Source organism: Pseudopodoces humilis, chromosome 27 (assembly GCF_049639895.1).
Source record: "Pseudopodoces humilis isolate 2021_Gansu_Grassland_sample_001 chromosome 27, ASM4963989v1, whole genome shotgun sequence".
Taxonomy (NCBI): domain Eukaryota; kingdom Metazoa; phylum Chordata; class Aves; order Passeriformes; family Paridae; genus Pseudopodoces; species Pseudopodoces humilis.
Window position 1 is genome coordinate 6,254,523 of NC_142226.1, and position 21,486 is coordinate 6,276,008.

General features: G+C 52.8%; 2 protein-coding genes across 8 annotated transcripts in view; both read left to right on the forward strand.

The window, feature by feature from the left end:
* Positions 1-3,093: 3,093 nt before the first annotated feature.
* SESN2 (sestrin 2) lies at positions 3,094-13,381 on the forward strand. 3 transcript variants are annotated; one of them, XM_014258508.2, is made up of 11 exons: positions 3,334-3,613; positions 5,062-5,127; positions 5,534-5,766; positions 5,903-6,094; positions 6,439-6,621; positions 6,874-7,083; positions 10,364-10,514; positions 10,683-10,798; positions 11,563-11,753; positions 12,158-12,302; positions 12,381-13,381. In XM_014258508.2, exons 1-11 carry the CDS (start codon positions 3,379-3,381, stop codon positions 12,465-12,467), a joined length of 1,809 nt encoding a protein of 602 aa, XP_014113983.2. In that variant the 5' UTR covers positions 3,334-3,378; the 3' UTR covers positions 12,468-13,381. The 3 variants fall into 3 exon arrangements, with proteins under 3 accessions (XP_005529719.2, XP_087923573.1, XP_014113983.2); XM_005529662.3 differs by lacking the exons at positions 3,334-3,613; positions 5,534-5,766 and adding an exon at positions 3,094-3,246; XM_088067447.1 differs by lacking the exon at positions 12,381-13,381 and having other exon boundaries at positions 3,323-3,613; positions 11,563-11,811; positions 12,158-12,282.
* The window catches only part of PHACTR4 (phosphatase and actin regulator 4), a 64,278-nt gene continuing 55,366 nt past the window's right edge, over positions 12,575-21,486 (forward strand). For 3 of the 5 annotated variants that reach the window (XM_014258506.2, XM_088067446.1, XM_014258507.2), the window contains exon 1: positions 15,577-15,986. The gene's annotated coding sequence lies outside the window, so the exon portion shown is untranslated. Of the gene's footprint in view, positions 12,624-15,500; positions 15,553-15,576; positions 15,987-21,486 lie in introns of those variants that run through there. The other 2 variants (XM_014258502.2, XM_014258503.2) reach the window with 2 other exon arrangements.

Below are 21,486 nucleotides of genomic sequence, written 5' to 3' on the forward strand. Positions count from 1 at the left end.
CAGCCCTAGCACAGACTTCCCAGGGAAATTGTGGAGTCCCCATCCCTGGAGGAATTTGAAAGCCATGTGGATGTAACATCTGGGGACAAGGGTTAGGTGCTGGCCTCCAGTGCTGGGGGAACAGTTGGACTGGATGCTCTTAAAGCTCTTTTCTAACCTGAATGATTCCATGATTCTAATCTCCTTCTCCATCCCACAGATGCTTTGGGCTTCCTTCTTCCAGCCCACAAAGCTCTGATGCTGCAGATTTTCCTACTGGAGTCTGTAGTGGGGTGACCAGCCGTAGTGACAGTGTAGCTCCTAATCTTTGAGCAGAGCATGTAAGGAAAGGAAACACTGAAACAGTATTCCATGTCTTACATGCCCTATGTGTTCCCTCGTAGTGTCCCTGTATGGTCTCTGCTGCTTCCCTTCCTCCTCAGAATCTGGGCAGCCCAAAACCACCAGCTGGTGGAAAAAGCAGGAATTGTCCCCAGCTGACCTCCTTCTAAGGTAACACACCTTGAGCAATTTGCCTTCCCTTGCTGTTTAGCTTTCCTGGAACACCAGGCTTGTCCAGTCAGCAGGATGGTAACCAGGGCACTGTCAGTCCCAAAATAATTACTTGCTGTTGCTTGTTTTTAAATGCCTGGAGAGATTTAAAAGCCATGCAGATGTGGCACTTGGGGACATGGGTTAGTGGTGGCCTTGGCAGTGCTGGGGTAATAGTTAAACTTGATGATCTTAGAGGGCTTTTCTGAACTGAACAATTCCATGGTTCTATGGGATGCTGAGGCTGTTTTGTACTGTCCAGCATGGCCTGCTCCTGGCTCCCAGCATGGGAGGATCTGAGTCGCTGGCAGCTCCCTGTACCAGGCTGCTGTGAGAGGAGGGAGAGGCTGCTGGCAGCCCAAGCCAACTGCTACACGAGCAGGAGCATGGGGAGCCAGCCAGGACAAGTGCTGAGGCTGCAGGTAACCAGTCCTAGCACATGGGGGATCCCGTGCTGCTCCAAAACCTGGAGCTCTGTGCCCACCCAGCTGTGCTTGGCCCCTGCTGCCCCTGCTCGACATGCAGGAGTTGTCTGTGGGACAAATATCCTGCTGGCATAGCCCTTCATTCTTCTGATGGGACTTTTTTCTATTAAATATTTGGCAGCATCTCCAGCCCATCTCTCCAGCTGGATCGTTGCCTGATGCACACCAAGTGCCCTGTCCCTCTAAGATCCTGAGATTTTTGGGGAGCAGAAAGGGGAGAACAGATGTAGCCTCTCCCCCTCTTCCCTCCCTACTTTGCTTGTTCTGTGTTGCCTTTACTGATGCAAAGGAAGAGATGTGTTTTCCCCTGCAGGCTGATGTGTTCAGCCAGAGCAAACACAGAGCTCGTGGCCTCAGGTGGAACTGTAGTCATCATGGAATGGTTTGGGTTGGAAGAGATCTTAAAGCTCATCTTGCTCCACCCCATGCCGTGGAAGGGAATGGAATCTTCCATGTTTTGATCAGTTTGCTCCAAGCCCCATCCAGCCTGGCCTTGGACATTTCCAGCCACAGCTTCTCTGGGCAGCCCCAGGGCTGGCTGGTGGCCAGCAGCTCCTCTGCTTGTGCCCCGTGTCCAGCAGCTCTGTGGGGTGTGACAGTGCCAGAGGAGCAGGTGACACACCTGGACTGGGGTGACAGAGGCTAAAACAGCACTTCTGACCCCAGGGCAGTGAGTTGCCATGTTGCCTTGGATCAGATGAAGTGCAGCCCCAGAATTGTGCCTCTGAAATGACACAAGTGGAAATACAGAAGCGGAAACCTTGATATGGCCAGAGCCACCCAGACCCCACGTCTCAGCACAGAGCTGTGTTTGCAAAACACCCTAAAAATAGCCCCGGTAAGGGGACAAGGACAAGGAGCAATGACCAGGGGCGTTGGAAACCGGCTGTGTCCTCCCTCCCTGCTGAGGCTGGGGCTGTGGGCTGTGCTGATTTGGCTGCTCCAGCCGTGGGCTGTGCGGCCAGTACTGCAGTGCCAAGGAGCACTGACGTTCCCTGCACTGGCAGGAGCTCAGCCTGGAGCCAGAGGAGGCTGTTGCCAGGAAAATCCTGACTTGTTTGTGCAGTGAATCCCATTTGCTGGACTTTGCTGTGTTGGGCTGTCAGGCACCACCAGATTGGTACCAGGGCTGTGTCTGTGCTGTGGGGGTAGGTTTCCCCCCCTTTTCATTTTTTTTTCTTTTTCTTTATTATTTTTCTTTTTTTCACCTTTTTTATTTCTCCTGTCCCTTTGGAGAAACACCAAACCTGGTAAAAGAGTCAGAGAATCCCAGACTGTTCTGGTGGGATCTTCTAGCTCATCTCATTCTGCCCCTTCCAATGGGCAGGAACACCTTCCACCATCCCAGGTTGCTCCAAGCCCTGTCCAGCCTGGCCTTGGACACTTCCAGGGATCTTGGGGCAGCCACAGCTTCTCTGGGCAACGTCTGCCAGGGCCTGCCCACCCTGGAAACAATTCCTCCCCGATATCCCATTTTTCCCTCCCTTCTGGCAGCGGGAAGCCATTCCCCCTTGTCCTGGCACTTCAGACCCTTGTCCCAAGTCTCTCTCCAGCTCTCTTGGAGTCCCTTTAGGCACTGGAATGGGGTTTAAGGGTTCCCCAGAGCCTTCTCTACGCTGAGCACCTTCTGCTCTCCCCATCTTTCTCCAGTGCAGAGGGTCTCCAGCCCTCTGGAGAATTTTGGCCTCCTCTGGGCTCACTCCAGCAGTTCCATATCCTTCTGATGCTGGTGCCCGGAGCTGCCCCTCACCTGAGCGAAGCAGAGGTGTTTTCCCTCAGCTTTCTGTTCCCTTTGGCCCCAGGACACATTTCCAGCACTGCCGGTGTTCAAGGTCGGAGTGCGGCCGGCTCTGGGTAGACCTGCTGTCGGAGTGCTGGCCGCGCCCCCGTGCTTCCATTGGTCCGATTGTTGCTTGATGGTCACGCCCACGAGCTCCCATTGGTCGAACGGCTCGGGGGCGTGTCCCGCCCCGTGCTATGTAAGCGCGGCGGGCGCGGGGTCCCGGGGGTCGCTGCGGAGCGCGGGGGCGGGTAGGGCTGTCCCCCCCTGTCCCCCCCTGTCCCCCCCTGTCCCCTCCTGTCCCCCCCATCCCCGCTTGTCCCCTCCTGTCCCCCCCATCCCCGCTTGTCCCCACCGCCCAGCCCCAACGTGATGCTGGTCGCCGGCTCGCCGTGCAGCCCCGCGGGGCCGGAGGAGCAGCGGGGCTGTGGGGCCCGGCGGGGCGGCCAGGTAAGGGCTCTGGGGCTGTGTCGCCCCATCCCCGGGCGCACACGGGGTGCAGCCCCCACGGGCGTCCCTCGGAGAGGCGCTGCCCGGGGTCACCCCGCCCCGGCCGGCTGCAGGGAGGGGAGAAGCCGGGACATGTCCAGAAAGCGGCCGGGGTGCAGCGCCAGCCCTCTGACTCATCCACTTCGCAGCGAGGCTAAAACCTGGGCTGTTGAGGAGCGGGCTGGGCACTGGGAGCTCCCACAGGCTCCTGGGCGTGGGGCAGCCCTGTCCAGACAGGGGACACTTGGGGCGTCTGGAAGGAGAGACCTTTGGGTCTCCCAACCTTCCACGAGCTGGGATGTGTTTGGGAGCCGGCCAGAACTTACAGGTATGGCACAAAGGGAAGGTGAGGCAGAGGTGTGATGGGATGTGCCTGTCGGGGTAGGTGAGGGGCTGACAGGAGATTATGGGGCTCCAGGGGTTCTGTCCTGTAGTTTGGCTCATGCTGCTGTTCCCACGCTGGGTATAGGATCTCTGATGTCCATGTTAACCAAAACATCTGGTGTCGCCCAGGGCTTATTCATCTGGAGTCCAGTGTGGAAAACTGGAGTCCTGGGGTGTCCATGGAGCTTTTCAGGATTTCCTTGACCTTCCCAAGCAACCAGAATGGTCTGCAACATCAGTCCACCAATGTCCTGAGTATCCTGAAAAGCTGGAAATTGTCTCTATTTGCAAGACTTCTTTTCCCCCCTCCAAAAAAGATTTTTTTTTCTCTTGCTCCTGCATTCCCCTTCCACCAGGTTTCCCCAGGGACAGCGAGTTCCTCTGCAGCTTGGGGTTTTGCTCAGGGGGGAGTTGTCACAGCAGGATGGTTACACCAGAGGAGAGCTGGAAACTGGAAGTGCTGGGACAATGAGTGGGACAGACCCCAGGCAGGGAACAGAAAACAGCAGGGAACTCAACTCTCGTACCTGTCCTGGCATGAGCCAAAGCCTGAAGTCAGTGCTCTGGAGCAGGCTGGGGTGAAACTGCTGGTGGCTCTGATGCTGCTATTGTCCCCCAGGAGCAGTTTGTGGCAGGAACACAGTTAGGAGGCTGGGTGATTCTGATGGCGTTTGTTTAACCTCACCATATCGGGGATGGCTTAACCACACCTGACTAAGCACTGGCACCAGTGGGGTTAAAACTCAGCACACCCATATTCCTGCTCACGGGGCATTATCTCCTTCTCCTGGTACCTCTGTTGAGACTCTCAGCCTGCCTTGTGCCAGCTGCAGCTGGGGCAGATTGTGTGTCTGGTGTCACAGCACCTCGGTGCCTCAGTTTCCCCTCAGTTTGACAGGACAAGAGGAAGCAGCCTCAAGTTGCACCGGGGAAGGTTGAGGTTGGATATTAGGGGGAAAAATCTTCACTGAAAGGGTTGTCCAGCTCTGGCACAGGCTTTCCAGGGAAGTTGTGGAGTCCACATCCCTGGAGGGATTTAAAAGACACCCCCAGAGGCCATGTCCTTGCTGGTGACTGTAACCACAGTGCCGTGGCTGTGCTGCTCCTGATCCCCGCTCCCCCGTTTCTCCCTGTTTTCCCATGGAGCTGGTAAACCGCGGCTCGGGAGGGGACCCGTGGGGCCGCAGCTGCGGTGTCCCGCTGTGTCACACGCGTCCGGGAGCGGAGCAACATCCCAGCCCGCTTTCATCAGGCGCTGCCAGCCTGACGCAAAGGGTGTGGGGGAGATGGCCCCGTGGCCCGTGCCGGGTGTCGCCTGAGTCACCCCTTCCGGTGACGCTCACGGGGATGTTCCGTGGCTCCGGTGACTCCCGGCTGCGCCTTCCTTCCTAGGAAAGAGGAATCAAGGCTCCCCGGGAGCTGGCGAGGAGCCCCAGCACCTTCATTCCCCTGGGAGAGGTAAAGCCATGGCGATTGACTTGGGTGGGGGTCTCCTCCCTGCTGGGGGTCTCCTTCACCCTTCCCTGCTGCGGGTGGGAGGACAGGAAGGATTCCCAAGCCACCAGTTCCTAGTGCTTAGTGCGGGTGGGATGCTGAGGGAGGACTGGAGAGAGAGATCACCCACCCCAAGCGGATCCTTGTGGCATTGTGGGGAAGTCGTTCTGGAGATTGAGGGAACGGCTGTATTTCACCCTGGTGTTTACCTGCCCTGCCCGTGCCTCAGTTTCCCCACTCATCCAGACACATCTGTGCTTCCCCTGCGATGCAAAGACCCACACCCTTGCCCTGCCCGCTCCCCAGCATTCTGCCCTGAAATGCCCAGGGCACCTGAGCCCTATCTCAGCACCCACATTCACTCTTCCAGATGTTCCTCCCCAGGCAGAGATAGCGCTGTGCTTTCGTCACTGTGCTGGGGGGCTGACCCCCATCTCTCCTCCCCTGCGCTCCAGAGTCCAAACAAACAACCCAACCCACAGGCTGAGCTGGACAGGCTGTGTGGGATCTGCCATGGAGACCCCCAAACACCCTCTGCCCCCTGGGGCTGGGAGTGGGGGCCACCGGCGGTGTCCGTTCCGGAGGCGGGGCACTTCCAGTGGGGTGAGGATCTGCTCTTGGTGCTCTTGGGTGCCTGGGTCCTTGTTGGGAGAGTCTCCACTTAGCTCAGGGGGATGTTGGGATGAGTGGGGGCCTACAGCTCACAGCCTTTCAATCCCCTCCTCTCCTCGTTCTGCAGATCCCGCAGGAAGGTGGGGAGAGCCTGCACCAGCTCCTTGAGGCCTTCCTCTCAGCAGGCAGAGTGGACCACATCGCCATGGTCATGGGGCTGCACCCCCAGTACCTCAGCATTTTCTGGAAGACCCAGTACCTCCTGCTGCGCATGGATGGGCCCCTGCCCTACCACAAGCGCCACTACATTGCCATCATGGTGAGCCCGGGGGCCCTGGGGCTGTGGGGACACAGCACTGTTGCTTGGGTGACATTTGGGACCCTACAGACGGGCCCCTCTCTGATCTGACATCGTAAAAACTTGGAAGCCCATTTGGGATTGGTGCCCACCCAGGGTACCCCAACAGCCTCCCTCCATGACCGCTGGGGACTGGCACTGATAGTGAGGGGGGAAATCCCCCCTGTCTGGATCTTGTTTCCCCAGGGAAAACCCTCCAGGAGTGTGGGCTGAGTGGCTTCCCTGCCTTGGCTTCTTCAAGGGCTTGTAGCAGGGTGGGGGTCCCCCAGCCGGTGCTGGGGGCTGACTGCTGGCTCTCCCCGCAGGCAGCAGCCCGGCACCGCTGCTCCTACCTGGTGGGGTTGCACATGGGGGAGTTCCTGCAGGTGGGGGGAGACCCTGCGTGGCTGCAGGGGCTGCACTGCGCCCCTCAAAAACTCCGGAACCTCAATGAGATCAACAAGCTGCTGGCGCACCGGCCCTGGCTCATCACCAAAGAGCACATTGAGGTGAGAGCTGATGCTGCCAGCACAGATCCCCCCCCCAAAACACAGCTTGGCCCCAGGGACCACATTCCTGCTTGCACAGCCCCCCCTTTCAGGGCTGAGGGAGTCAGTGGAGCGGGAAGGGGTGACTCGCCCCCGACGGGTCTGTGGGTGAGGCACTTCCCAAACACGCTCCTGTATCCCTGCCATTGGCTCGCCCCGGCACTGGGCTGTGGTGGGCTGGGGAGTCTCTCCAACCCCTGCTGTGCGTTGCAGGCTCTGCTGAAGCCGGGGGAGGACAGCTGGTCGCTGGCAGAGCTGGTGCAGGCGCTGGTGCTCCTCACCCACTACCACTCGCTTGCATCCTTTGTCTTCGGCTGCGGCATCAAACGCGAGGAGGACCAGGACGTGGGGAACGGCTGCTGGGCCCCCTCACCTCACAGCAACAGCAGCCCTGCCTCTGATGACAGCATGGGGGGCTCTGGGGTAAGAGGGGCTTTGCCATGCAGGAGTGTGAGTGTACCCTGGGCTGCTGGATGCTTTTTTTTCCCCAATTCCCGTTTTTTTTCCCAATTCCCGTTTTTTTCTTTATTCCCATGGTTTTTTTCCCCAATTCCCGGCTGTTTTTTCTTTATTCCCGTTTTTTTTCCCCTGATTCCCGTTTTATTTTCCCCATTCCCGGTTTTTTTCCCTATTCCCGCCTTTTTCCTGATTCCCGTTTTTTTCTTTATTCACATTTTTTTTTCCCAATTCGCGAGATTTTTTTTCCCGTTTTTTTTTTCCCCAATTCCCATTTTTTTCCCCAATTCCTGCCTTTCCCCCAATTCCCGAATTTCCCCCAATGCCCATTTATTTTTCCCCAATCCCATTTTTTTCCCGATTCCACCGTTTTTCCCCCCAAACCGAGCCGGGGTTGTTTGCCCTCTCGGTGTCACCGTGGGAGCGGCCCCAGTGCGGGCGCTGCTGCTGCTCCCGGGGGCTCACGCGGCCACAAAAACCGCAAAATCCCCAGATTTCACCCCAAAACCCCCCCTGGGACTTCAGCCCAAATTCCCGCCGGGATTTCCACCCGAAACCCCCAAATTTCTCCCCAAAATTCCCAAATTTTGCCCCAAAATCCCCGAATTTCATCTCAGAATCCCAGATTTTCCCCCAAAATCCCCAAATTTCCACCCAAAATCCTCAGAATTTTCCCAAAATCCCCAAATTTTCACCCAAAATCCCGAATTTCACCCCAAAAGCCTCCCAAGATTTCCTCCCCAAATCCCTGAATTTTTACCCAAAATCCCTAAATTTCACCCCAAAATCCATCCTGAGAGTCCCGAGGTTCTGGAACCAGTCCGGGGGTTCTGGACTATTCTGCTGGACCTCGCCCGGTGCTGAGGTTCCGGATCACCCAGGACAGTCCAAAACCCCAGGAGAACCTCAGCAGCCTTCAGGACCCTCAGGATGGATCCAGAACCTTCTGGAAGACCCTCAAGGCCCACAGGGTGATCTAGAACCTCAGCAACATCAGAACAGGCAGGACAGTCTAGAACCCCCATGGGCGATCTAGAACCCCGAGAGCGATCTAGAACCCCAAGTTGATCTAGAACCCCAAGTTGATCTAGAACCCCGAGAGCGATCTAGAACCCCAAGTTGATCTAGAACCCCAAGTTGACCTAGAACCCCAAGTTGACCTAGAACCCCGAGAGCGATCTAGAACCCCGAGAGCGATCTAGAACCCCGAGAGCGATCTAGAACCCCAAGTTGATCTAGAACCCCGAGAGCGATCTAGAACCCCGAGAGCGATCTAGAACCCCAAGTTGACCTAGAACCCCAAGAGCGATCTAGAACCCCGAGAGCGATCTAGAACCCCGAGAGCAATCTAGAACCCCAAGTTGATCTAGAACCCCGAGAGCGGTCTAGAACCCCAAGAGCAGTCTAGAACCCCAAGTTGATCTAGAACCCCGAGAGCGATCTAGAACCCCGAGAGCGATCTAGAACCCCGAGAGTGATCTAGAACCCCAAGTTGATCTAGAACCCCAGAATGATCTAGAACCCCAGAATGATCTAGAACCTCAGCACCACCCAGCACTGTTCAGGGTAGTCTAGAACCCCCAGGATGGCTCCAGAACCTTCTGGAAGTCCCTCAGGAACCTTTCATGGACCTTTGGACCCAAACCTGCACCAATCTCACTCTTTTTTTCCCATTTTTACCCCATTTTTACCCCAAATTTTGTCTCTTTTTTTCCCGTTTTTGACCCAAATTTGTCCTCATTTGATTCTTTGGGGCCTCTTTGGAACCAAATCCGGACGAATTTTGGGATTTTCACCCATTTTTGCCCCAAATTTTCTCTTTTTTTTTCCACTTTCCCCTGAAATTTTGCCCTTTTTTTCCCCATTTTTTCTTCCAATTATCTTTTTTTTCCAGTTTTTAGCCCAAATCTTCTTTTTTTTTCACTTTTCCCTTTAATTTTGTCTTTTTTCCCATTTTTATCCCAAATTTTCTCCTTTTTTTCCACTTTTCCACCAAATTTTGTCTCTTCTTTTTCCCCTTTCTTCAGATTTTCTCCTTTTTTTCGCTTTTTCCCCCAAATTTTCTCATTTTTTTTCCACTTTCCCCCCCATTTAGCCTCATTTTCCCTTTTTTGCCCCTTTCCCACCCAATTTTCTCCCCCTTTTTCCTCCTTTCCCCAACTTTTGGCCATTTCTGACCCAAATCTGGATTAATTTTGAATTTTTTTCTGGGTTTTACCCCAAATTTTGGCTTTTTTTGCTCATTTTGGGCACTTTTTACCCAAATCTGAACAAATTTTTTACCTTTTTTGGCCCATTTTCCCCCAAATCTGCCCCAATTTCATCTCTTTCCTCATTTTTAACCCAAATTTGGCCTCATTTTCCTCTTTTTCCCCACTTTTCACCCGGATTTTGTTGATTTTTCCCAATTTTTTCCCTTTTCCCCCCAAATCCTCCCTGATTTTTCCCCTTTTTTCCCATTTTTCCCCATTCCCACCCAAATTTTCCCCTCCCCTCCCCCCCCCCCGGATTTTTCCCACATTTTCCCAATTTCCGTTTTTTTTTCCCCAATTCCAGGGATTTTCTTTATTCCCGTTTTGTTTTCCTTCCCGATTCCCGGTTTTTTCCTCCTCGATTCCTGAGGTTTTTTTTCCCATTTTTTTTTCCCATTCACGTTTTTTTCCCCTATTCCCGCCTTTTTCCTGATTCCCGTTTTTTTCTTTATTCCTGTTTTTTTCCCCAATTCCCAAGGGTCTTTTTTCCCTTTTCTTTTTTCCCAATTCCCAGGTTTTTTTTCCCAATTCCCGCCTTTCCCCCAATTCCCGATTTTCCCCCATTTCCCGTTTATTTCTCCTATCCCTCCAGGCTCTCGTTCCAAGTCACTCTCCAGGTCTCTTGCAGCTCCTTCAGGGACAGGAAGGAGTTCCAAGGTGTCGCTGGGATCTCCAGGCTGAGCACCCCCATCGCTCCCAGTCTCGTCTCCAGAGCAGAGGGGCCCAGCTCTTGGAGAGTCTCTTGGCCTTCATTTGGAGCAGCTGATGCTCTACAGCCGTTTAGAGCTGGCTGTGCCCAAGTCCTCCACAGGACTTCCCGCTCCTCCCAGGCCTGGAAATGGGTCATTGGAGCTGCTGGAATCTGGGCAGGACAAACCCAGAGGGAGATGCTCATTCGAGCAGCCCAGGGGCTCCCCCAGGTGCCAGCAGATCTGAGCTTGGGGGCCCCTTTGGTCAGCCAGGAGCAGGGCTGACCCTTCCCTGTGCTTCCCCAGGGCACAGATGCCGTACAGGAGGTGGAGGTGCTGATGGAGAGGATGAAGCTGCTGCAGGAACACCGGCTGGAGGAGGAAGGAGTCACACAGGAGGAGATGGCGACACGCTTCGAGCTGCAGAAGACAGAGAGTTTGCTGGTCCCTTCCTCAGGTGAGGAGGTGCAGGGGGAAACTGTCTGGGGGCAGGAGGTCCCCGTGGGCCAGGGGAGACTGAGGAAGGGCAAAGGAACCAGAACCTGCCTGAGGGAGCGCAGGATCAGCTCCTCAGTGCAGCATTGACTCCATCTGGGCTCATGGCTGCTGCGTTGGTGCCTTTTAGATATTTTGGATCCCTCCCTGCAGTCCAACATCCGCTGCTTCCTGGAGGATCCTGAATTTGGATACAAGGACTTCACACGGAGGGGGGAGCAGGCCCCCCCCACTTTCCGTGCGCAGGTGGGTGCTCAGCAGTGGCTCAGGTAGAGTGGTCAGGGTTGTTCCCAGGATTGTGGACAGAGGGTGAAGGGCTGGAGCTGAGCAACCAGGTGCTGAGAATTGGGTGGAAGTGTCAACTTAGGGGGACACCCCACCTTATGTCCCTGGCTTTGGAGGGTGTCGTGATTTAAGGCCAGATGGAGATGAAACACAGTACATCTGCTCACTCAGCCCCCACTTTCTTCCCCCAGCCCAGGGAGGAAAATCAAAATAAAACTTGTATGTTGAGATATGAATGGTTTAATAATTGAAAATAAAGTAAAATACAATGATAATGATAAATAATGATAATAATGACAATGAAAAGGGAAAAAAACAAGTGATGCACAATGCAGTTGCTCAGCACCTGCTGACTGATGCCAGACCCCCCTTCCCAAACCCAGATTGGCCCCTTCCAGGTAACTCCCCCCCACTTTATATACTGGACATGACGTTCTCTAGTGTGGAATATCCCGGTGGTCAGCTCTGGTCACCTCTCCTGGCTATGCTCCCTCCCATTGTCAGAGCCTGGAACAAGAGGAATAAAGTCCTTGACTCTGGATAAACCCAACTTAGCAAAAAAAACCAAACTATAGTGTGTTACCAGCACCCTTCTCATTCCAAATCCAAACCACAGCACTGGAACTGCTACTGAGAAGAAATTAACTCTACCCTGCCTGACACCAGGACAGAGGGACCCCACTTTTCCCCACCAAACCCCTACCTCAGCATCCTTTCTCCATCAGGATTACACCTGGGAGGACCACGGCTACTCGCTGATCAACCGCCTGTACCCCGACATGGGGCAGCTCCTGGATGAGAAGTTCCAGGTGGTTTACAACCTGACCTACAACACCATTGCCATGCACTGTGGCGTGGACACCTCCGTGCTGCGCCGGGCCATCTGGAACTACGTCCACTGCGTCTTCGGCATCCGGTACAACCCAAAACATGGCTGGAGTTTCTTCTCCACCTTGGGAAGAGCCCAGGAGCAGGTCCAGTGACTTGGTCTTGGTTAAAGTGTTGCTGCTGCTGCTTCCCTAAGGCAAAGTGATGCTGTTGGTGGGCTTGGCTGAGGTTCAGAACAGCCCTGGGAAAGGAGAATTTAGTAAAAATTTCCTATAAGGGTGGTGAGGCTCTGGCAGAGTTTGCCCAAAATGGTGGTGGAATTCTCATCCCTGGAAGTGTCCAAGGCCAGGTTGGACAGGGCTTGGAGCAACCTGGGATTATGCCAGGGGGTGGGACTGGATGGGCTTTAAGGTCCCTTCCAACACAAACCATTCCATGATTCAATGAATGCACAAGGCTTGTGGCTGGAATAACACTTCCTCCTCTCTCCAGCTATGATGACTATGACTATGGGGAGGTCAACCAGCTCCTGGAGCGCAACTTAAAGATCTACATCAAGACAGTGGCTTGCTACCCGGAGAAGACAACCAAGCAGATCTACACACAGTCCTGGAGGCACTTCAAACACTCAGAAAAGGTGCTGCCCCATCTCTTCCCCTCCTGGCAAGGTATTTGGGGGTGCTGACCCTGTGCCCTGACTCTGCTCTCGCCATAGGTGCACATCAACCTGCTGCTGCTGGAGGCACGGATGCAGGCGGCTCTGCTCTACGCCCTCAGGGCTGTCACCCGCTACATGACCTGAGCTGCCTCTGCCCTCTCCTCCTGCTCCTGCCCTGGCTGCGTGGGCAAGGCCAGGGGGCAGCTGGTACCCTGAAAATTCATCTGGAGTTTTGTCTCCCTGCTTAATGGGCTTAGAGCTGTGGAAGTAAAGTGGGAGTTTCCCTGCACTTTCTTCTAGGTAAGGGGAGCCCCCAAGAAGCTGTCGGGGCTGGGAAGACCCCGAAGTGCTGCCCTGGGCTTGGCAGAGCTGTGAGTGCTTCACTGCTCCCTTTTGGGGTTAGCCCGAGTGAAGCCAAACTGGGATGTCTGTGGGTGCAGTGCTGGTGTTACACCCCTGTGACAGGTCCTGGCACCAAGGCTGCCACTGAAGAGGACTGTCCCCCTGCCAGGGATGGCCAGAGGATATCATGGGCTTCATCCCTGCTTTCTGGGTCCTGCCGTGCTGGGAGACACAGCTGCTGGTGGGGGTGCTGCCCAGGAACCCCTCCCCACCTTTCTGCCTCATCCCTGCAGTTTGGGATGTGAAGTGCCTTTAACCTTAGTGCCAGGGCAGGAGCAGGGAAAGGGTAGGAATAACTGTGTTTTAAGCCTTTTGGCATTGTTGGCTTTAGGGCTGAGGTGGGGAGCTGTGCTGGGGCATCAGGCTCCCTCAGCCCCTCTCGTGCTGTGAGGGTGGCAGGGTGGGATGGGGTGACCATGGCTTTATCCAGATATGCCAGAGAATTCCCAGCAGCACAGGTTGCCATGGAGGTGCCTGTTGTGGGAGCAGGAGCCAGGGCCAGCAGCATCACCACCTTTGGTTTGGCTGTTGAATCACAGGTCCATTTAAGTTAGTTCTGTATTTTTTGGGTATATTAACTCCTGACTAGGCATGGAAATGCCTCTGTAACTTTGCTATTAATCTTGTTTGAAAAAAATAAAATAGTTCTTTTTTTATTCTTTTTCCTTTTTCACTTTTCCCTTGGTCATCCCCGGGTCTAATCCTGTATGGCATGTGTAGAGTACAGGGGTCTTGCTGCTCTGGGCATGCCTGGGAGTGTCCCTGAGCTGTCCAAGGGGGGTTGTGAGAGGTCTGAATTCTCCCCATTTGCCCGAGGGGAATAGGTTTGACTTCAGTAAACTCTCCTTATCCTTGTTTCCAGTCTTTCCTGGCTGTGACATCTTCCTGGAAAGCCAGGATTTAGGCATGACACGCTGTGGGTGTCCCATGGGATGCTCTGATCCACTGCTGGCACGGAGCTGAGCTGCTGTGGGGCAGGGGGAGGTGAAGCAGCACCGTGGACACCCCAACCCCATGATGTGGAGCCCAGCACTTATCAGGGTGTGGGCAGGAGCCCCTGGAAGCTGCTGATAAGATCCCTGAGGAGGGGCCAGCTCTGCATGGAAGGTGCTTCCCTGTGTGCCTGAGGAGCCAGATCCTGGCTTGGGCTGGTTGGGACCCCCTGGCCCCCACAGCCATGGAGGAGCTGCCATGCTGCCCCTCTGAGCAGGCTCTGGAGGGCAGTGGGGCTAGAAGGGAGGCTTGGTGAGAGTTTGCTGGGAGTTTATAGGGCAGAGTCTATTTTGGGGAAAAGAGGTTTGAGGGCAGCTTTTTTTTTTGGGAAACTGAGGCAGGAGTACAGGGCTCCCTGGGCTTTGCTGGCTGTGCCAAAGTTCCTGGTGGAGATAACAGCAGAGCCCCCACAAAATGCTGTACTTTTAGGGTGTCACCCTGTAGCACCAGAGAACACTGTGGGGGCCTGGGGAGCTGAGCCAGCCCTGGGATCTCCTTTAGCTCATAACCTGGGTCATTGCATCACTTTAACCCCCTTTGTTTTTTCAGTTGGTCACAATTATAAACCAATAAATTCCTTGTCTGGTGCGTAACCAAAGCCTGCAATTTGTGTACATATATATAATTTATCCACAGCTTTCACTGTTGTCCTGCAGGGCAGGTGTGTTAATAATCTCCCTACCTGTAGCTGATAGTTATGATTCCAATAGATGCTATTTTTTTTCACTACAATTGCCCTCAATTTAAAAACATAATGTGTTAGTGGTGTTTAACACACATCAAAGCAACAGGAAATAATAGTTGTAGTAATAATAATAACAATAATAATAATAATCTGTGCTGAAGGAGCACTTTCAAGACTGATGGAACCCAAAGTGCTTTGCAAAGTCGGCATTCCTAGGGCTGAGCTGCCCTCGCTGTGTTCACGTGGGGCTGGAGATGAGAAATCTGCGTGCCCTGAGTGTGGGCAGCTCATTCCCTGCAGAAGCAAGCAGACACTGGAGACGCTGGGCTGGGAATGGGCAGTAACAGAGCCCAGCTGGGACGGGCCGGGGCTGCGGCTCGAGACTGCTCGGTCTGCCCGGGCTCGCCGCCCCCCGAGGCTTTCCCGGCCGGGAGCCACGGACCCAGCGCTGGAAGAGCCGCTGTCAGCCTCGGCATCCCAAAACGCTTTGGGTCCGAACGGACCTTAGAGCGCTTCTCGTTCCACCCCTGCCCCGGACCGGGCTGTGGTGCCTGGGGGAGCCAGCGGCTCCCTCCGGAGCCCTCCGATTTTCAGGGTGAGATTTCCTGTGCCGGGCTGTTAAAGGCTAAATCCACCTCCGAGGTAACCCAGGGCATCATCTCGAGCTTCTGCGGGCAAACCCAAAGCCTCATCTCAGGCCTGCCAACACCCCATCAGCCCCCCTGCCAACGCTCCATGACCCCTGTCACCCTCTGAGCACAAAGCCCCATTCCTACAACCCCAGCATCCCATCACCCCCTATCGCAAGCCCCCACAGGCCTCCATTTACAACCCCAAAGCCTCACCCCACACTCCCAGCAACCCCCACCCCAAAGCCCCACAATCCCGCTCACGCCCTGACCCAGCACTCCTCACCCCAAACCCCCGTGACCAGTCACTCCCTGGCCTCAGAGCCTCCCCCAGCACCCCATCATCCCCCACCCCAAATCCCCGCTTGCCCCCTGACCCCAGAGCCGCGCTCCGAGCGGCCCCAGCCCCGGTTCCGGAGCCGTTTTCCCCGGGGCGTGTCTCCGCCCGCCGCACTACATCTCCCGGCATGCCCCGCGCGCGGCTTCCGGCGGCGCGGCCCGGCGGCGGCGGCGGCGGCAGGTAAGGGCGGGCGGCGGACCGGGAGCGCCGGTACGGCCGGGAACCCGCCGGGGCAAGGACGGCTCCGGAGAACCCCGGCTCGGCCCTGCCGAACCCTCTGCCCGGGGGCAGCGCTTCGGGACCGGGGTGGACACTGAGGGGAAGCGGGAGCACCCCGGAGATGCCGCGGGAGGGCCGGGGCTGCGCGGGGGCGTCCCGGCGGAGAGGCTCCACGGGAATCAAACCCACCGCGGCTCACACACCCCGCAGCTCGCTCTAAACACAACAAGCGCACTTCTCGTCCCTGTTCGCCGCTGTCCTCCGAAGGACAGTTCGGAAACCCTGAACGGCGTGGGCTTTTACAATAAACCCGGCTTTTCGTCCCTGCTGCCCGCCTGTGCCTTGCCCTGAGTGTTTCCAGCTTCCCCGAAGTTCCCTCTGAGGCGGCCCCGTTGGTATTTCTTTGTTTGATCTCTACTGCCTTAATGTTGACTGAAATTTGAAACGTCCCCGCTGAGCTTTCTGGTTTAATTGTTCTTTCCCTCTGTTTACACGCAGATGAATTATTTACCTCTGTGTCTTGCACTGGGTTGTGTTTGTCCAGGTGGAGGTAGGCGAGGGCTTGGTGCCCTTCTCTGGCGCTGAAATACTGCAAAAAAAGTAAATTATGTGCGAAGGTGCTCAGCTGAGATGAAAATGAACTGAAATGAACTATAGCTGAAATGAACTATAAAGCTCCTCCAGCTTTAGGATCTTTAAATGCTGCTTCCACAAGCCTAGAAAGAGAAGTGGGAGTCAGACAATCCCAGAATGTCTTGGGTTGGAAGGGACCCTAAAGCTGCTCTTGTAGCACCCCTGCCATGGCAGGGACACCTTCCACGGTCCCAGGCTGCTCCAAGCCCTGGCCAGCCTGGCCTTGGACACTTCAGGGATGCAGGGGAAGACACAGTTTCTCAGACAGCCTGTGCCAGGGTTTCCCCACCCCTCACAGGGAAGAATTCCTTCCCAATATCCATCTAAATCTCCTTGTTGAGTTTAAAACTATTCCACTTGTCCTGTTACTTTCTGCCTTTATAAAAAATCACTCTCGTTTTTATAATCTTCCTTCAAGTCTTGGAAGGCTGTAGTGAGAGTTCCTAGGAGCCTTCTCCTTGCAGTTGCTTCCTTATTGCTTAAAGACACCTGGAATTGTACAGGAGTGAGTGTTAAACTTCTAAGTTTTGTGATGTTCCTGTTTCTCAAAAGCAAATCTCGTGCAGAATCAGGGAAGGGGACTGATGAAGTTTCCACAGTCCACTTTTGGTGGATAAAGGATGTTCAGCTGAGTTAGTTTGATGTGCTACAGAAGATGCAAAGGAGTGTAATTAGATTCCTCTCCCTGCTGTGATTTCCTCAGGAATGTCTGATGCTCTTCAAACAGACCTTTTAAATGAATCCAAATTGCTTTTAAGAGTAGACAGCACCTAAAATCATAAACTTACATAGTTTAAATTCCTTTTTGTGAAGACTACAAAAACAGGCAAACTAGAGCCAAAATGAGGCAAATTGTGAGGGACGGGGCTGGCACAGTTACAGCAGCTGAAGCTGAATATCTGGACAGTGATGGCAACAAAACCCCTTTCTCATTCAGAGTAGGTTCAAACCTGTTCTTGCCAACAGTGCTGGGAATGACTGCATTTTTCTGTCCCAAGTCAAGGTGGTTTCAAATGTGTCAGTGTGTCCTTTCACAGGTGGTACTCTGTTATCTGATAATGTATCAGTGTTTTTGCAAGGAACATTTTCTTTCTGGATTACCAAGAAATGAGCTGTGTCTGAGGTACTGAGCATACTCAAGCCCTGGGAAATGGAGTGGGAGTCCTATTGGGAGCATGGGGCAGTGCCACAAACAAGGGGAATGCGATTGCATCCTTGTTTTCATGCTGCTGGATCAGTGATCTGTGATTATACTGCCTTCTACTTCATTCAGTCACTGGTTAATTTGATTTCCAGTTTAATTTGATGACAGTTTTGAGAGCCAAATCACTTGTATTTAAACAAATGGCTTCTATTTTGATCAAATTTCATTGCATTTGCCATGTGTTGGAGCATTATATGTATTAAAAATCGCTGAGACTGTGGTTCATGCAGGTTTATTAGCTGGTGATGAATATTCAGTTACAAGCTGTACAAAACCTGTGTCTGGGTGGGACTTAAAACAGAACTGGGTTTTTCTGGCTGGTCTCAGTGATATCATGAGTGAAGAAAGCTGCAGATATCCTTGGGATCATTTGGGTTACTTCAAAATACGTCATTTTTCAGGCAAAACCAGAACTTTGGGCTGCAAGGGAGCTGGTAGGGCCTTTGGGGGCAAAGACATCATCTTGCTCCTGCATCCATTAGGGTTGGAGTGGTGGTGGTTGTTCATAATCAGTTCCCTAATTTTCTTTAGCAGTGATTTTCTGCATACAAGTGCCACGTAGGTTTATTTTTCTGAGTGTGAGAATGTTTTTAATTTTTGCTGGCAAGTTTGGAGCCCTTGGAAAACTAATGGATGTGCAATAGTGGCAGCGTTGGGCCTAGGCTTTGTGTGGAGTGGAAAAAAGCCCTTTCAGAGTTCTATTTTTATCAGTTAATTAGTCGCTCTTGCTGACGTGTCAGTGCTGTGGTGATAACTATTCCCAGTTCTTCCCTGCTGTTGGGGTCATGGTTAGGCAAGGAATGCAGCAGCCAGCATGGCTCATCCCCATGGCTGGAGCTTTAACTCCTTCCAAACTGCCCCCGAATCCAAGGGCAGATTCCACAGGAGGAGTTGGCATACAGATATACAGAATTTTCTCAGTCTTCAGCAAAGGTGCTTTCCCATTGGTGACTGCCCTTAATTTTTCCTCTGCCCAGAGGATTTACTGGTAGGACCTGAGGTGTGGAGATTGCTGTGATTTGCCTGTGGCTGGGCGACAGGCCTGGAATCAGAGGGAAAAGGCTGCAGGTTTCCCAATTCTTGCTCTTTTCTGCTTGTTTTGAATGACTCGGGGCGATCTGTCAGGGTTGGAAGGTGATCAGGCAGAACATCTAGCAATTACACATTGGTATTTTGGTCCTTGTAGATGAGGAGTTGCTGTTTTCCTGATTTCAAAATGTGGAAGCCCTTAATCTGAAAATTCTTGTGGTGTTCATTCTGTTGTTTGTAGTGTCACTTGTTTTGATTCTCAGCTGTGCTGAGATAGGGAGGTGAGGGCAGCTTTGGTCTCAGCTATAACCCTGGTTGTTGCTGCTTGAATTTCTTTGCTTATTGGTGACTCTCTGCTCTTTCTGCTGAGGATGGGATGGGGAAGGGAGGACTAATTACCTGCAGAGAGGGGCTTTAAATGCCATTAGCCAGAAGAACGGGCTTCATCTCCTAACTTGAATGAGTTGAGAGAAATAACACGAAGCACTGGTGGCAAAGATATGAAAATTGAGAGCAGTCCAAAGGGTTTCTCTCTGCTGAAGCCTGGAAATAGATTTATTATTTCTTTTCCCAAGCCTTTGGCTGCTAGCAGCTTCGGAGGAGTGGGGGAAGGGGCAGACAGGTTGTTAACTTTATTCTTTTGTGTTTGTGCTTTTGGCATACTGGTTCCAAAGCACAGTTAGGAATCGCTCACCTACCAGCTGTGTGCAGTCGTGATAGGCAATTCATTATCAAGGACTAATTAACCACAGCTGCTGAGTGTCATGGGGCAAAACAAGGTGCATACTGATGAGGTCGATTTGTGCAAGCCTGGCACTTCTGTGCAGTCAGTGCCTTTTGAGGCACTTTTAGGAAAGATCACTGGACTTCAGTAAAGTTTAGTGCTGTTAGACCTGAGGGTTTGAACCTTTTCAGTGTCAGCTCCAGAAAGCTGCTGCTGAAAGCAGGAATCTCTTGGCTGCCAGTACCTAAAGGTTTTTCTTTAGTTAACCAAGCCCCAAAAGTTAACCCTTTCATTAGAGCTGTGTTACCACAGACTTAGCTGTCTAAAATCCATCAAGATTAATCCCTACCATTGATTTAAACCGTAGGCTTCCTTCATCACCTCACACTCGTCTGTGGGAAAGGGGAACCTCTCTTAATGTGCATTTCTCTCCTCAGTTCTGTCCCTTAGCTTTTAAGGGTGCAAGCAAGATAAATTTGGCCCTAACCGTACAGAAAAGCCTTGATTTGTAAACTTGGATCAAGGTTTGGGAGGCACTGACTTGTTTGGTGTCTGGTGGGCCATGCTCAGACCTCTGGCTGGGTAAACACTGTCGCAGAGGGTGACTTAGCAAGAAAAGAGGTTATTGCTGGTTGTGGCCTTGAGGCTGGGGTCACAAGCTGTGTCTCAGGCTGTGCTCATGGAGGTGAAGCTTCCAGAGGTGTTTATGGGTGGGGGATAAAGCCAAAGATTGTTGTCTTTGGAGTATTTGAGCTTTGAACTAAACGTGTCACTGTGCAAATTTTCAGGGGACTCGGCTGTAGTCACATGCCTTTGAAGGTTGTGTTCTCTTGACTAATCCTCCTGTCCTACTCCAAATCAAACCAGGGCTGTCTGCCACCAGCTGAACTTGCTGCTGTCGGTCGGGGATTGGCTGTTCTCGCTGTGCCTGCTGATTGGGGGCTTTGGTCAATGTTATTCCTGTGTTGGCAGGAGCTCCCCTGCAGATGCACAAAAGTTCTGCTGGAGGTGTGTTATCGATTCCTCTCCAGAGCTGTCTAAAAGTTTTTGCTGGTTTGCTGCCAAGATGCTGCTTGTGCCAAGATTCACGGGAAGCAGGTTTGCAGGTACAGCTAACACCCACCAGCCTTCGTATCCCAGTGCAGGGGAGACTTAAGTGGGATTGTGCAGGGATTGAAGCACAAACCAGGGTCAGGAGGATTTGAGCTGGTCTTTGCTGGCTGCCTCAGGTTCTGTGGGAATGCATTTTTAAAGCTGCTCTGCTGCAGTGCTGACAGTGGAAATCTGGATGGATCCACAGAATATCTGCTCTGTGTTCCTGGATGGATGACCTTGTGCTGATGAGGTTGTCTTTATCAGCTGGGACTAAGGAGGAGAATAATTACTGAAATAGTGATAAGCCGTCAGATTTGTGCTAGTAAATTTGGGCTTTTATTTTTGGCAATATTAAGTTTAGTGTCTGTTCCAAACCAGGTGTAATTTACTGCTATGTGGGAAACGGGAGAAGCAGGAAAAGAGCTGTTACAGAATCATACAGTGTGCTGAGTTGGAAGGGACCCATCATGGAGTCCAACTCCTACTAGATTTGTTCCTTTGTAAAGGGTGTTTGTGTGATGCCAGAGGAGAACAAATAATTAGAAGCAAAGTCTTCTTCACTTATATTTGTTGATTAGCAGCAGGTGAGAACTGGCATGTTCCCTGTAGGGTCACAGAAGCTTCATTTACCTTGTGCTGAGAGTTAAATTAGTGCATATATCCTGCTCCTGACTTGCTTGTATCCTGTTCCTCCTGCCTGTGGATCAGGGCCGGAGGGGAGCAAGGTCATAGAATTTTTTGTCTTCCAAATAAGTTTCTAACAGACCCACAGGTATGGAGAGAAGCGCTGTGATTGCAGGTGTCTGTAAACTGGATTTCTCCTGGCTCTACTGCGCCTTCTTGAAGCAGTATCTGCTTCTGGGTGAAACTGTCAGATGAGTGTGTCCAGTTCTCTTGGCTCTTACTGTTTTCCAGCAGTTTTGGAGGCAGTGATGGCTTCAGGCCCACCTGGCTTTTCTGTGTCTGTTCAGATCAAGGTAAAGACAGTTAATAGAGCACCAGCAGTGCCAGAGCAGGAAGGCAAAACTTGAGGAAAACAATTAGCTGGCACCTAACATTATAAAAAGTGGGGTTTTGCTATTATTGTTATGTTTCACTTGAATTATAAATATGGGATTTTTTCCTGACTGTGAGGATAGTTTGCAGGGAAGAACTTTCTTGGACTGGAAGACTTTTTGTTTATGCAGGGACTGCTCAGTTGCTGATACCT

Coding starts and splice junctions, on each gene's coding strand:
- SESN2 (XM_014258508.2), top strand. CDS start 3,379: ATGTCCAGAAAGCGGCCGGGGTGCAGCGCCAGCCCTCTGACTCATCCA. Junction 6,095..6,438: donor GCCACTACATTGCCATCATG/GTGAGCCCGGGG, acceptor CTCTCCCCGCAG/GCAGCAGCCCGGCACCGCTG. Junction 10,799..11,562: donor CCCCCACTTTCCGTGCGCAG/GTGGGTGCTCAG, acceptor TTTCTCCATCAG/GATTACACCTGGGAGGACCA.